Below are 15,740 nucleotides of genomic sequence, written 5' to 3' on the forward strand. Positions count from 1 at the left end.
AAGAGAAAACAAACAGATGAGACTGCTTCCTGCCGGGTGTTGAGGGGAAGCACAAGGAAGGGAAGATGAATTTCTCTGTGAGGTCACCTAGTGCATTGTCAAAGGACTTTGTCCTTAAAACCAAACTCCTCAGTTGGATAGGGCGCTCTCCATGGCAGAGAGAGACATAGATGCTTCTTACTGAAGCAGAGCTGATTTATTAACTCCATATGGTGGTTCTGACTGGCTGAGTTTCAGTAGGGTGGCATCCAATGCTTTTTCAATTTAACAATATTTAGCAAAGCCCACTCCTGCCAAGGGTGTTGGTAGTGCTTTACCTGTCCATACTGGACTGTCTGGCACTGTAATTTTGCTCAAGGTCAGAAAAATTACCACAGACCATGTCTTGTTTTTTAAAAGGGGGGAAATGCCGACAGGGAGTTGTAACCCAGCGTCGGTGGGACAGCCCACAGGCTGGCTTTGGGCTACAGTCCGGAGTGGCGTACTACCAAAAGGCAAGATTCCTGCACTAACCAGGCCTGCAGACAATCCGTTGCAGATTTCAGCAGTTTTAATGTCTCTCCTTAATTTCTTGTGATAAGGTTTTTTTTAGTTCCATGTAAGCCTGGCTGGACGTCCGTATTAAGCCCTTGGCTCAGCTTCCGAAGCTAAAGCATTTATTTCTCCTTATCTTGGCAGGCCTCAGCTAAATCACCTTCAGTACTTAAGAACAGAAGCTGCAAAGTCTTGCGCTGCCTCCACTCTGGGTGGACTGCATTGCCTCACTGTGGCTTGTATCTTCTGCCCTCTGCGCATTTGTAGGGCCCGCTTTGGCAGGTGACCTAGTCTTTTTTTATTTATTTTATTATTTTAAATTTTAATTTTATTTATTTATTTTATTATTTATTATTTTATTATTTATTATTTATATTATTTATTTTAAATTTTAATTTTATTTATTTATTTTATTATTTATTTTATTTATTAGAGTTAATAAATTCCTCAGGGAGACCTCCTAAGACACACCTCTCAGTCCTGAGGGGAATGCCCAAGTCGGCCATTTTTGGACCATGTCCCAGCTACCTTGTGCTTGTGTGTTTAAGCAAAAACATGATGAGTTTCCAGGCAGAAATGCAGAATGGCGCCAGCCCACCCCACAGGGGAATTGTAGGTGGGAGTTATGTGGTTTGTCAGAGGCTGGCTTCTGTAGGAGCAGAAATTCTCAACCCTCTTAAGAAGAAGAAGAAGAGTTTGGATTTGATATCCCGCTTTATCACTACCCTAAGGAGTCTCAAAGCGGCTAACATTCTCCTTTCCCTTCCTCCCCCACAACAAACCCTCTGTGAAGTGAGTGGGGCTGAGAGACTTCAGAGAAGTGTGACTGGCCCAAGGTCACCCAGCAGCTGCATGTGGAGGAGCGGAGACGCGAACCCGGTTCCCCAGATTATGAGTCTACCACTCTCAACTACTACACTACACTGGCTCAGCCTTTCACAGAAACAAGACACTGGATATGTTTGTCACTCTAAACTAGGGGTTGTCAACCTGGTCCCTGCCGCCCACTAGTGGGTGTTTCAGGATTCTAGGTGGGTGGTAGGGGGTTCTACAGCATAAGCTGAATCCTCCTTCCATCGAGCACTGGTGGGCGGTAAGGAAATTTAACCATCCAGAAAGATGCATTAGTGGGCGGTAGGTATAAAAAGGTTGACTACCCCTGCTCTAAACCAGGCATAGGCAATCTCGGCCCTCCACATGTTTTGAGACTACAATTCCCATCATCCCTGACCACTGGTCCTGTTAGCTAGGGATGATGGGAGTTGTAGGCCCAAAACATCTGGAGGGCCGAGTTTGCCTATGCCTGCTCTAAACCATTGGCTGCCATGCTATACCAGCCTCCCCCAACGTGGTGGCCTCCAGATGCTTCGAACTACGACTCCCATCATCCCTGACCATCATCTGGAGCTCCAAAATGTACCGTATTTTTCGCTCTATAACACGCACCTGACCATAACACGCACATAGTTTTTAGAGGAGGAAAACAAGAAAAAAAATTCTGAATGAAACAGTGGATGTATCATTTTTGGGCTTCATGCTGTGGCCACAGACATGTGATTTGACAGTGAGTTTGGAGTAGCCCAATGCAAAAATCCTGAGAATCCATGTGGATCTGTGCTTTATAACCACGTTTTTGCACCATTGTGGCCCCAGGCAACAGTGGGAGCGTGATTTTTTTGGTGCAGGCTGTAGCCATGGACATGCTGTGTGATCTGTTGGTGAATTTGGGGTGACCCAATGCAAAGATCCTGAGGATCCATGTGGATCGTTGCCAGTCTGGTTGCCAGTCGGCTCCAGGGACCACACATTCGCTCAATAACACGCACAGACATTTCCCCTTACTTTTTAGGAGAAAAAATGTGAGTGTTATAGAGAGAAAAATACGGTAAGTGCTGCGACGGAAGGAAGGATCATGGAGTGTCAGAACAGTAGAGGGAGGGACCCAAAGTGCCATCTAGTCCAATGCAGGAATCACAGCTAAGGACCGATGGATTGCAAGTGTGGAATAAATGTGGTAGCAGTAAAATGGCCAGCTCCACAAATTGAAGTGGTCAGGTAGGTGATCCTTCAAATAATGGGTACCCTTCAAAAGAAACGGCCTCCGATGGGATAAAACAGTTGACTGCCTTGGAGTGCTGAAGTTTAATAAGTGACTTCTCCTCCTCAGCAGTTTTTCTACCCTACTAAGCTGCTCCCCCTCCACCTGCCCCCTCTAACCTGCTGAGGCAGCACCTTGCCAGCTGGGTCTTGCACTTTTTCTCTACTTCACCCCTCCCACCGGGGTTTCCTGCTAGCCCCAAACGCTGTGGGATAGGCAGCAGGTGCTATACACTGTCCAGAGCCGTGGCCCTTGGACGGAGCTGGCGGCATGATGAACTGCGGGCCTCGCTTGCCGCACCGTAGGCTGGCTTCCCTCTGGGCTCCCCAAGAGGCTTCTTCGAAATCTACATCTCCCCAGCCAGCCTTCCAAGCTGCTGCGAAGAACCCCACGCCTGCCCCTCTTTCCCTGAACTTGGGCGATGGGAAGGTATTCCACCTGAAGAGCAACTGGGAGCTCACTCGGGGGCTGCTGGTGTTCCGGCTCTGCTCCTCCCCATGGCTGGTTCGGAAAGCGCCCACGGTGAGACCGGGGGGGGGGGGGGCTCAGATCTTGACCCACTGCAGGCCAAACACCCACGCAATCAATTCATTTCCAATCACCTGTAGTAGCTTAAGGGGTGCCCCAAAGTGCTCTGTTGTGGCTGGGGTGAGTGGGGTAGGTTAAGGGTCTTTGGGTCAAGCCGTGGGGTGGGTCTGAACTGTATTCAAAAAGGAGTCTTGTTTCACCTTGTCTGCGACAAATTGTTGCAGCATGAAGCACTGCTGCTCCAGAGTCCAGTCACTCAATTCCCTTCCCATTCCTGCTGGTTCTTCTTGCCCTCACCCCCACCCCCACTCCTCCAGGAGCCAGTCAACTTTTCAGTAGGTGCTGAAGATTCATAGCCCTCATTTGCGATTATCTGCCCCTTCCCATAGGGTCCCCCCCCCCAAATATTTGTTGAACTTCTGCAAGCCTTGCGGGACTCCCCGGCCTGATGATACTGCCCTCTTATGTGTTGATGGGACATTTTGACTCCATAAGCACCAACACACACAAAGCCAACATCAAAAATTACAGGGAACAAGCAGAAACTGCAACAAAATGGTGCAGAATGCAGCAATCCTCAGGATTCCCAGCTGCTCCATTCCACCACCTCCCCAGCATTCCAGTTTTGACTGAGCACCCTCAACCTCAGCGAGATGCTCTTGGTGGGGTGTCACTCCCACTTCAGTTTCCTCCCCCCTAAAGTTTATTGAGGTACTTCTGCAAACTGTGATTCCCCCAAGGCTACTGATATGTCCTTCCTGTGCAAGGCTGCTGCTGTTTTGGCTATGTGAGCAACGGTGCTCAAAATCTGAACACTGGAAATGGAGGGAATGATTGTGCCATAAAGTTTCAATCCCACTTGGTGCCCAAAATGGATCCTTAATTGGCAGGTGCAGCCATTCCGTGAACACCTCTGCCATGCGCTATTCGTTAGCCTTTCGGACTCGCCGTCGATGTCTATGTAGAAGTTGTTCCATAAACCTTTTATTTCTCTCCATCAGGTCCTTTCCGTCTCCCAGCGGATTCTGGGCCACCGACTCTGGACTTCTGTGCTCCGTCTTACGCTTTACGGACAGTTTGTTGCTGGCGAAACCCACACAGAGGTCAAGGAAACACTGCGACGGCTCCAGAACTTGGGGATCCGTCCTCTCCTAGCTGTCCCCATAGAGGAAGATGTGGGGCAGGCAAAGGAAGGGTGAGTGTCGGATGAGAAAAGTGAGGAGGGCACGATTTGGACAGCCAAAGAGAAGGCTGTGTCTTGATAGTATGAGGAGAAGCATAGGCAGGCCAAGGAAACAAGTTCTCTGACAGGGGTTCAAAGGCAAGGCACATGATTTAGCTAAAACTGGTGAGAGGCTGGTGGATTTGATTCACCTTCCCACTTTGTCCTCTGTACTCCACTCACATATGATTCAAGCATAGCTCTGGACGGATTCATATCAGCACTGGATTTAGGGTGGTGCAGGCGGCTCCCTCTCACAGAGCCCCAACCTGAGGGGGTGCAACATTGAGAAGGTCCATAATCAAGAAGATCCATTTGGGGCACCAAGTTTTGGCCTTACTACAAAAGATTACCAAAGTCTGCCCTTGCTTTGTCTTTTACCTCTGTGAGAGTGTCACACTTTCTTGGCGGATAAATGAGCTAGCTAGCACGGTGACCTAATGGCAATGGTGCATGTGGCCCCGGAGGATAACAATAATTTAATAATTTTTTTATTTGTACCCCACCCATCTGACTGGGTTGCCTCAGCCACTTTGGGCGGCTTCTGAGATATGATAAAAACGCAGTAAAACAACAAACATTAAAAAAACCTCCCTATACCAGGGCTGTCTTCAGATACAGTCTAAAAGTCAGATACAGTGGTACCTCGGGTTAAGTACTTAATTCGTTCCGGAGATCTGTTCTTAACCTGAAACTGTTCTTAACCTGAAGCACCACTTTAGGTAATGGGGCCTCCTGCTGCCGCCGCACCGCCGGAGCACGATTTCTGTTCTCATGCTGAAGCAAAGTTCTTAACCCGAGGTACTATTTCTGGGTTAGTGGAGTCTGTAACCTGAAGTGTCTGTAACCTGAAACGTATATAACCCGAGGTACCACTGTACAGTATTTGTTTATTTCCTAGACATCTGATGGGAGGCATTCCACAGGGTGGGTGCCGCTACCAAAAAGGCCCTGTGCCTGGTTCCTTGTAACCTCATAGTGAGGGAACTGCCAGAAGGTGCTTTGCCCTGTGGGGAGAAGTCCTCAAGTGCTCAAATGTCAAGTGAGGAAGCATGATTCACATATCCTTATCTGCTGCACAAAGCTGTCTTCACAACCTGTTTTTTTTTATCCGGTTTGTGTTCAGGAAGTGGTTATCCAGAGGTTAGGTGCTAAGGGTAGCGATGCGTACTTTCACACACAGCACATTGCAGCCGCTGCCAATGCAAGATATAAATCATTCGCCTTTTTATCTAACACATGTGAAATCACCTCCTGCTGAAAATGGCAAGAAACCCCAAAACAGCCCCCTTTAAAATGCAATCTCAGAGTTTCAGAAGAGCACCGCCGGATGAGGGCCAGGCAGTCCAGATTCCTGCTTCTCACAGTAGCCAGTGCAATGCTGTCAGGCATAAAGCCTTCTCTGGCAGTTCTCTGTGCTATACTGCCCCTGGGTCTGGAGGTTCTATTGAGCTGACATGATTAAGAGCTGCTCATAGACTTATCCTCCATGAATGTGTCTGCTTTCTAAGAGCGCTTCCAAATGGAGGATTAATTTACAAATGGCTTGTTGGCAACAGCTTCTAAAAAAACGTATTGCGGAAAGGGTAAATCCAGATTAAATGGCGGGGGCGGGGAGTGCAGGCTGGCATTTTGGTCCTAACAGTGTTGTGCGGACACTGCGAAAAAACAAAAACAAAAAACCTTTCATGTGTGGAAAAGCTGCCCATAATAAACAGTCCATCTGGTCACATTTTTCCTCATTATGGTGAGATGCATTGTGTTCTTAATTTAATTATAGGAACCATTTCTAAAGGTGCATCACCTATACCTATAAATTAGCCTAGGCAAATTATGCATCTCTGTGGCCTCCTTTGGTGTGATTCATAAGTGACTTCCCTGGCTGGAAGAATTGCCATGGAAGGGAAATCTTAGCTCTGCTGCTTTGATATTAATATTTGCGTTATTTGCATATTGATTTTGTTATACTGCATCTTTTGTTGTTGTTGTTGCTTTAATATGCATTGTAAACTTGGGTTGCCATATTTCAAAAAGTGAAAATTCCGGAAGTATGCCAGCCCTATGTAAACCAACTTGGGATCAATATTATGAATAGACTGCCTTAAAATAAATATTGAGGGTTGTAACCAACTTAGCTTCACTCAGAGTAGATGCATTGAAATTAATGGGTGTGACAGGTCCATTAAGTTCAAAGGGACTACTCTGAGTAAAAGGCTATAACAATACAGTTTTAAATTAAATAGTTCATCATGCCAGCCTCAATGCTGAAAGGAAGAGTAGATAATAACCTGGGCAGCACAGGGCATTGAGCTGAGGTGGCTAACAACAACAGCAATATTTATATAGGTACCTACTGAGAAGATCCATTTAAATAGCAGCAGTACCAAAAGGAATTATTGTGAATATAATAAATATTTGTCCTTGCTCAGGGTGCCATTTTGCTAAAGTCCTCCCCCAACCTGAAACTCTTTCTCCCTTCACATCTCTCACCTGTCAAAACTGCTGGTTGTGGAGATTCCATCATTTAGGCACCTGAAGATATCAGGGCTGCCATACGTCCAGATTTTCCTGGGCATTACCGGGATTTCAAAGCCGGAATTGACGTCCCGGGTGGGATGGGGAATTTCTGAAAGGCGGCGCTTTGCCCTGGATCTTAGGCAAGTCAATTGAAAAACCACGTTCAACAATTTTGGATGTTTCCTAAAAAACTGAACAATTTTGGTGGTTCCCTGGTTTTTACTTTTTGAAATATGGTGATACACATTTAGGAAAAATCCTTAACAGAAGAAGCAACGGCTGATCCCCCTTTTTGATAACATCAAACAAGGTCGCTATCCGGATCTGCTTCAGGCCTGAAGTGAAACACGCAGGTGCTTGACTGGGAAAGAAAGCAGGTGCAAAGAGAGACACGACCATCTTTGAACTAGGCAAACAACAGATTAATTTTGTGTGATATACTAGAGTCCGTTGAAGGCCAAAGCTGTATACATAGCACAGACTTAAAGCACCTTTAAAGCACATTCCTCCACCTGCCCTCGCAATGGCGGGAACTATAGTTTTTTTAAGGGAGGCAGGGATTGTAGTTCTATGGGAGGTAGACTACAGTGGTACCTCGGGTTAAGTACTTAATTCGTTCCGGAGGTCTGTTCTTAACCTGAAACTGTTCTTAACCTGAAGCACCACTTTAGCTAATGGGGCCTCCTGCTGCCGACGCACCGCCGGAGCACGATTTCTGTTCTCATCCTGAAGCAAAGTTCTTAACCTGAAGCACTATTTCTGGGTTAGCAGAGTCTGTAACCTGAAGCGTATGTAACCTGAAGCGTATGTAACCTGAGGTACCACTGTACAGCTTTAAATGCACAGCGTGTGTTCGGTCCCCCTGCTGAGTTAGGCTGGCCTTGGAACGTTCTCTATAATGATTTGGCAGGTGGGTGGGTTGCTTTTCTTTTTGCTGATTTCTTAATACTTATTTTGCTTTCAGTCTTGACTTAAAAACCCTCAAGGTTTTTATGATTATTGGAATTGTTAGCCACCTTGTTTATTTTTAATGCTTTTCATTAACTTTTTGTTACGACACATAAAAACACACACTAAGATACAACGACAATTAAGAAAGAAACTAAATAGAAAGCACAAAACAAATAACAAGCGTATAACCATAAATCCGTACGCTCTTGCACGCGGACTCTGTTACCCTACTTTATATTTCCCATTCTTATTCTTTTCTAGTAGACTTCCTGCCTCCTCAAAGCGGGTCTGTTTTCCTGTTTGTTAAATGCTCTCTTTCTCATTTCATCATTTGAATATTTTGAAATGGCAAAACTGACGGATACAGTTAGGGGACAGTCTAACCAAAGGTTCCAAAAAGAGTGGGGAGTGTATAGAGATTACCTAAAAAAACCAGTGTCCTCAAATCAAAACCTGGACTTGCTTTGAGTAATTTTTGCAAACCATAATATGGTCTATAAGTACAGTAGATAGAGAAGGGTAGACATGATTGTTAGTCACCTTAAAGCATGTGACTTCCCCCAAAGAATCCTGGGAATTGTGGGTTTGTTAAGAGCTGTGGGTTGGGAACTGTAGCTCTGTAGCTTGACCTGGAGACGTCAGGATCCGAACCTAGAACCTTCTGCATGCAAGGCTCTGCCGCTAAGCTAGAGTCCCTTATGGTGTGAGAAAAGGGAGCTATAACTTTTGGCCCCCACCGTGCTGCTGATCAGCAACAACTATTTCTTTAACACAAATCATCTACCCATTTGGCCCTTTACTTCTATTTGGGGAAACTGGCAACAAAAGCTTCAGGGGGATCATTGAACACCAGGACAGACTGAAAGTGAAAGGTGGTGAGCAGATTGGAAGGAGTTGGCCTGTGAAGGTTTTCGGAGAGTTTGAAAGTGTTGCTTTTGACAGATGTTGCCTGCTGAGTATTTTCAAGCAAAGTGGTAGTACCAGAAGGAGATTCTGCACTGACTTTGGGATAGCTCAGTCGGTAGAGGATGAGACTCTTAATCTCAGAGTTGTGGGTTCGAATCCCATGTTGGGCAAAAGATTCCTGTATTGTAGGGGTTGGACTAGATGACTCTCGTGGCCCTTTCCAACTCTACAATCCTATGTACTGTATATCTGAAGGAGTGTCTCCACCCCCATTGTTCTACCCGGACACTGAGGTCCAGCGCTGAGGGCCTACTGGTGGTTTCCTCACTGCAACAAGCCAAGTTACAGGGAACCAGGCAAAGGGCCTTCTCTGTAGTGGTACCTGCCCTGTGGAACGCCCTCCCACCAGACGTCAAAGAGAACAACAACTACTTTTAGAAGACATCTGAAGGCAGCCCTGTTTAGGGAAGCTTTTAATGTTTGATGCATTACTGTATTTTAATATTTTGTTGGAAGCCGCCCAGAGTGGCTGTGGAAGCCCAGCCAGATGGGCGGGGTATAAATAAATTATTATTATTATTAATATTATTATTATTATTCTATCTGCTTTGCCCCAACCAGGGCAGACTGGTATGACAAGAATGCCCAATCTATGCTTACCTGCCTGGATCTGTCTGCAGTTGGTGCCATCAATCCCATGATGCAACTGAAGGTGACAGCGCTGATGGCAGCTGCACTCTGCGTGAGTGTTGTGGGATGGCAGAGGGACTGTCGGGGCATTGGGGGTAGCAAGCTCTGAACGGATGTGTATCCTTGGTTTAAGTTATATTTATGTACCACTTTATACTGAACAGAAAAATCTGAAGTGGTATACACCACAAAATTATAAAACATAGCATGCAAAGTACCGTATTTTTCGCTCTATAGGATGCACCAGACTACAAGACGCACCTAGTTTTTTGAGGAGGAAAACAAGAAAAAATATATTCTGACTCTCAGAAGCCAGAACAGCAAGAGGGATCGCTGCGCAGTGAAAGCAGCAATCCCTCTTGCTGTTCTGGCTTCTGGGATAGCTGCGCAGCCTGCATTCGCTCCCTAAGACACACACACATTTCCCCTTACTTTTTAGGAGGGGAAAAGTGAGTCTTATAGAGCAAAAAATACGGTAATTGGGCAGCGTGGGGAGTATCATGCAATTATCCTCTTGGGCATGATGTCTTAAAAACTATTTGCTCTAGAGACTGGTGCCTCTGCTTGCTTCTCTTGACAGCCCCCTCTCCTCCAGGAGTCTACCATCTCAGTCCATCCCTTATTTTTGATGCATAGGACCTCATTCTGGCCCAATTCTTGTGAAGGGAAGGGAGCTAAGGTAAAGGTAAAGGGACCCCTGACCATTAGGTCCAGTCATGACCGACTCTGGGGTTGCGGCGCTCAACTCGGTTTATTGGCCGAGGGAGCCGGCGTACAGCTTCCGGGTCATGTGGCCAGCATGACTAAGCCACTTCTGGCGAAACAAGAGCAGCACACGGAAACGCCATTTACCTTCCCGCCGGAGCGGTACCTATTTATCTACTTGCACTTTGACGTGCTTTCGAACTGCTAGGTTGGCAGGAGCAGGGACCGAGCAACGGGAGCTCACCCTGTTGTGGGGATTCGAACCGCCGACCTTCTGATCGGCAAGTCCTAGGCTCTGTGGTTTAACCCACAGCGTCACCCATGTCCCAGCTAAGGTAAAGGTAAAGGGACCCCTGACCATTAGGTCCAGTCGTGACCGACTCTGGGGTTGCGGCGCTCATCTCGCTTTATTGGCTGAGGGAGCCGACGTACAGGGAGCTACCCTGATTTATTTTGGATTACTTTCCCCTCCTCCCTTTGCAGAAGACCATCGCCCTGCGTTTGCAAGAGCAGGAGACGAAGTCAGACCTGAGCATCGAGAGAGTGGTGGCTGCCATGAAAGGGGAGGTGAGGAGCCTTTTTGCCACTCCCTTCCGGGTGGATTACATTTGCTCCAAAGAGAGCTAAAACTTTATTTGACCTGTGTATTATCTCCCACTATTCTCCTGTCCCCCCAGGAGCTGAACTTCGGCTGCCTGACCCAGGAAGAGAACCACCATTTCAAGGAATCGTTGAGGCGGCTCAATTCTGTAGCGCAGGTACTTTAAGGGGAGGACAGAAGCAGGGGAACCCAGCCTTGGTGATGGTGTCCATTTTGTTCTGGTTCTCATCTTCCCAGCCTCTTTCCATCTGCAGTATGCTGTGGGAAAAGGAGTCCGTGTCCTGGTGGATGCAGAATACACCTACATTAACCCTGCCCTAACGCTTGTCACCATGGCAATGATGGCTGTCTGGAACACCCAAAAGCCATGGATCTGGAACACATATCAGGCATATCTCAAGGTGAGTTCCTCCCCCAGAAACAGTCCTCCTTCTATCCACCTTACGTCCTGGAAGTAAGGAAGGTCTGCTCTCACCTTGACAACTCAGTGGTATTGAAGGACTCCTTTCCTGTTCTACTACGGTCTTTGGCCAACTTGTCTCCCTCCAGGACACTCTGGAGCGGTTGAAACAGGACGTCGCCCTCACTGAGCGCTTGGGTGTCTGTTTCGGAATGAAGTTGGTCCGGGGGGCTTACCTGGAGAAAGAGCGGAAACTGGCAAAGGAAAAAGAATACCCTGATCCTGTGCAGCCCAGTTGGGAGGCTACCAACGAAAAGTGAGGAGGACTCCCCCTGTTCCACTACTCTGCGGGTCATTAATACAAGGCATGGGAAGAGAAGCTTCCTATGGGGTCTTCCTTCCATCGTGTGACCTAGGATGGTCCTTTATGTGGCAAAATTGTTTATTTGAAGGGCTGCCTGGTCCAAATCTAGTTTAAAGATAAAGAACCATAAGAAGGGAGCTCAGGAGTGGCCTTGAAATTGCCCACCACTCATTAGCACACATGGATAGCAATCTGAGGTCACTGGGCTGCGTACACACCATCTATTGAAAGTACCGTACTTTTCCGTGTATAAGACATGTTTTTTCTATATACTAAAAATAATGTTAAAAAGGGGGGAGTAGTGTTATATACGGATAGTGCATAGGGGGAATGTGTGACTGGTTGTTGCCCCCAAAATAGAGGGTGTCTTATATACAGGGGCGAGTTATACATGGAAAAATACGGTATATTTAAAGCACGGGGCTTCCCCCAAGGATCTTGGGAACTCTGCCTTCTTAAAGTTCCTGGGAATTGTAGTTCTGCGAGGAGGTAAATCTACAATTCCCAGGATTCTTTGTGGGGAGACCTGTGTTTTAAATGTGCGGTGTGTATGCAACTGTTATTCTCAGTTGAATTAGACGCATTGCATTTTTCTATTATCAGTTATACAGTAGTGATTTTTTAATGTCCATCCATCCATCCATCCATCCATCCATCCATCCATCCATATAAACCAGCCTATACAAATTTGATGCACGGTGCACCTCTCTCATTTTTTTGCCTCCTCGGCTTCATTCTCTTGCCCTCTTCCTTTTTCCTGTGATCCAGTTACCAGCGCTGTTTGGATTTTGGTTTGGATCAAGTGTCTCGAGCCAGGGGAAGGTTTGAGATGATCGTGGCCACACACAACGAAGCGTCCGTGATGCACACTGTTCAAAGGTAGGGGGAATACCACAAAGGGGAAGTGAGTGGGGTTGTGTTTCTCCGTAACAAGCAGCAGCTGGCATGTCCGCCAGTTCTGATGGTTTGGACATATGGGTACTCTCTGAAAGTGGGAGCCACGGGTGGGTGGGTGGGAATAGCCTTGGAAGGGAGCCTCTCCACACTACAACACACATACATACACAATTGTATGTGTAAGCATTGCGCTGCCTTTCTGACATCAGCAACCAATACTCCAATCCATATCCACCTCTCAGATCTATTTGCATGAAAGCAAGCAATATATAAGGGAAGTGGCATACTGCTATCATGACATGCCTAGGAGCAAAATATTGGTTGTCACCAAAAGATAAAGATACCGTCTGGGCAGACAGCTGACATGCACATGCATCCCTTCGGGAGGACGGGGACACTTTATCCAGGACGTTAGAAACCCGAGACAATAGCAGCAAAAGAAGCCCCATTCACATTATGCAAAACCTGTACACAACACACACAGCCACCATTGGTTAATGTAGAAATAATACTTCCATTGTTTCTTACAGCAACCCTGTAAAGCTGACCCCATAATATTATCCCCATATTGCAGATGAGGGGTTGAAGGTGAGGTCTAGCGGCAAGCAGCTCGCCTAAAAAACCAGCCAGTGTCTTTGTGACTGAGCTGGACTCCTAGCCCTTGTAGCTTACAGCTTATGCTGTTCACTGCTATGATACTCTCATAACTTCTCCCCAACCTGTCGCTGAAATGTGCTTGTTTTATCACTTTTAAGGATGGCAGAGATGGGCATCGACAAGGGTGCTGGACCCGTCAGCTTTGGGCAGCTGCTGGGCATGTGTGATCAGATTTCCTTGGCACTAGGTGAGTGTAGCGTAGACCCCGCTTCCCACAGATTCTCTCCACACCCACAGCCACTTCTGTTCCTCCTGCGATATTGTCACCTCCTTTCTCTCTCTCTCTCTATATTTAAAATCTTGTGCCCAAATCTAGGCCAGGCCGGTTATGCCATCTACAAATCTATCCCTTTCGGCTCTGTGGAAGAAGTAATCCCCTACTTGATCCGCCGTGCTCATGAGAACCAAAGCGTCTTACTTGGGATCCGGAAGGAGCGAGATCTGCTGCAAATGGAGCTTCGGAAACGGGTTCTGAGGCGGCCTTGAGGGAATCTAAATATCCCAAAGAACTACTCCACCTCCCAATGCTTATTCATGGAACCAGGGCCCTACATTGCAATGTCTCCAGCTCACTTCTCTCATGATCTCCATGAGGGAATAAACCGCCCTCTTGGGTTACCTGGTTTCCAGCATCCCAAGCCCTAGATACATGGGTTGGGGCTTAGTGATGTGATGGGCTTTAGTGTTGTCTGCTTAGGACCTTGTGATATCATGGAGCCGCTAACTCTAGAAAGACAAAAACTGAACCCTGCCAAATATACGAGACAGGGGAAAGAGCTAGAAATGTGAGGCCTGGGAAGGGGGTAGAATCAGGGGGGAAATGCTGAAGTTTTTATTTTGAAGATCTCAGTGGGGGTGGGGAATGAAAGTTTAGGAAAACACACTGACAAGCAAAACTCTTATGCAATGCTGTCTCTTTCAGAATAATGAGTGGTTTAATTTTTTATAACCAATTACACAGTTGCAAAGCTCCTGGGTTCAAGAGTAGTAATTTGAGCTTGGCTGGAGACCTTGAGATCTAACCTTGCTGCCCTGAGACCTTCAGCACGGACCCCAAAATCTGAGTGTCTTCAGCTCCCACTTACTGTGTGTTTTTAATCCATCTTCCCATGATGTTATCCCAAATGCATAAGTATCCCGTCCTTTGTTACAAAGCACTACTGCTTGAAATGTTGTTTCTCAAACCAGCTTTACACCAATTGGAGTCTTTAGCCATTCAGATTCGCTTCTGTTCATGTACACACCAGGGGATGTTGATGCGACAGGGGGAACATAAGAAAAGCCCTTTTGGCCAATGGCCCATCACCCTGCACCCAGAATCCTGTTCTCACAGTGGCCAACCACAGACGCCTATGGGAATCGCCCAAGCTGGACATGAGCACAAGCCTTTTTGCTATGCAAAGGTGTTCACACCCCCAAACTACCTGCCCACCCCAAAATGTGCTAAAGGAATTCCACACAAGCAATAACTGGGTTATTTTTACAAATCAGATTTTCTGTGTTAAGGGGGAATCCAGATTAGACGTTTTAAATAAATAAAAAGAGTACAGGCTGGCATTTTGAAAACTGTGATTACGTGTGCATGCTGCGAAAAACATGTGTGCTGTTGCAGTGGCTCCAATCCCAGAATAAAGGCTTCTCTGCCTACAAGTGCCCTGTGTCCTCCTGTCCTGACTGGCATGGTTTGGTGCCGAGCCACACAAGGCCAAACTGCAAGCCAGGTCTGGGGGGCGGGGGTGGAGCACAGATGGAGAAGGGTTTTATATAACAGGCTTAACCAAATTTGTGTCCTAGCGGGTTGGTGTCTCTGAGGAGGTAGGTTAGTTGATGTTGACTCCTGCCATAGCACGGGGGTTGGACTGGGTCCTTTCCAGCTCAACCATTTCATGATTCTCTGTGGGCAGGAATAACTGGATGACAGATCCAACAGTTCCACATTGCCCAAAGATGCTAGACAGGGCAGATAAAATGGGGGTTTTGCAGTCGTGCCCTCCAGAGTGCTGCAATGGTTAGGCAGGCTGCCTTGTTTCTCTCCGTGAAGAGAACTGGGCATGCACAACAATTGGGGGCCTTCCTGTGTTTCTGGATGGTTAGAAGTGGTAGGGGAGGGGGGTTATGACTTGGCTTAACCTGAATCGGGAGGGGTTGGGATGGGCCTTGTAGGTTTTATTAAGAGAGCTCCCCCCACTTGCTTCCCCCCAACTGCAGCATCGTCCCAGAGTGGTCTTGTGGCTGGGCTAAAAAGGGTAGCAGCCCTGAGGACCAAGAAACAGGGGCAGAGCTAAATCTGTTTGCCCCGGAGTGACCTTGGCACATCCTTGAGGGTTTGCTCGCTGCTCCGCTTCTTCCTCTGCCACCCTCCCTGCCACTGTGATTAGGGGAATGGAGAGGTGGAAGTGCAGCAGCTGTTTCGAGCCCCATGACTTTTAATCTGCAAAGGCTCATTAGGAGGAAAAAAACAGTCCTGGAGCTGCAATCCTTTGAAGGGGCTCAGATAGCCAAAGAGCCAGGAGTCTGAGCTCTTCTACTCCCTCACCCTCATTGCTCCCCGCCCACACGACGATGATGATGATGGTGATCAAACCCAAGTGTCCCGCTTCTGGAAACCTCTGGCCTTCCTACGCAGGAGGGTCCCTGCTTCCTCTTTAATCTGTTTATTCCTGCCCCATA

At 47.2% G+C, this 15,740-nt stretch overlaps 1 protein-coding gene and 1 long non-coding RNA gene across 3 annotated transcripts; both read left to right on the forward strand.

Moving 5' to 3' along the window:
- Nucleotides 1-2,845: 2,845 nt before the first annotated feature.
- On the forward strand, nt 2,846-15,603 carry PRODH2 (proline dehydrogenase 2). 2 transcript variants are annotated; one of them, XM_081167037.1, is made up of 10 exons: nt 2,846-3,154; nt 4,162-4,355; nt 9,378-9,498; nt 10,635-10,718; nt 10,829-10,909; nt 11,007-11,153; nt 11,302-11,468; nt 12,285-12,395; nt 13,169-13,257; nt 13,387-15,603. In XM_081167037.1, the coding sequence occupies exons 1-10, from the start codon at nt 2,903-2,905 to the stop codon at nt 13,554-13,556; spliced, it is 1,416 nt and encodes a 471-aa protein (XP_081023163.1). In that variant the 5' UTR covers nt 2,846-2,902; the 3' UTR covers nt 13,557-15,603. The 2 variants fall into 2 exon arrangements, with proteins under 2 accessions (XP_081023163.1, XP_081023164.1); XM_081167038.1 differs by having other exon boundaries at nt 2,846-3,061.
- On the forward strand, nt 7,854-9,341 carry LOC308571501. The gene is made up of 2 exons (XR_014001496.1): nt 7,854-8,722; nt 8,835-9,341. It is a non-coding gene; the product is annotated as an uncharacterized lncRNA (long non-coding RNA).
- Nucleotides 15,604-15,740: the final 137 nt, after the last annotated feature.

This window comes from Podarcis bocagei (genome assembly GCF_964188305.1).
Source record: "Podarcis bocagei genome assembly, chromosome: 13".
Lineage (NCBI taxonomy): Eukaryota > Metazoa > Chordata > Lepidosauria > Squamata > Lacertidae > Podarcis > Podarcis bocagei.

Excerpts from the sequence above, each read along its gene's own strand:
- PRODH2 (XM_081167037.1), top strand. The coding sequence starts at position 2,903 with ATGATGAACTGCGGGCCTCGCTTGCCGCACCGTAGGCTGGCTTCCCTC. Across the intron at positions 12,396-13,168 it reads GTGATGCACACTGTTCAAAG|GATGGCAGAGATGGGCATCG; the intron begins GTAGGGGGAATA and ends ATCACTTTTAAG. Across the intron at positions 13,258-13,386 it reads TCAGATTTCCTTGGCACTAG|GCCAGGCCGGTTATGCCATC; the intron begins GTGAGTGTAGCG and ends GCCCAAATCTAG.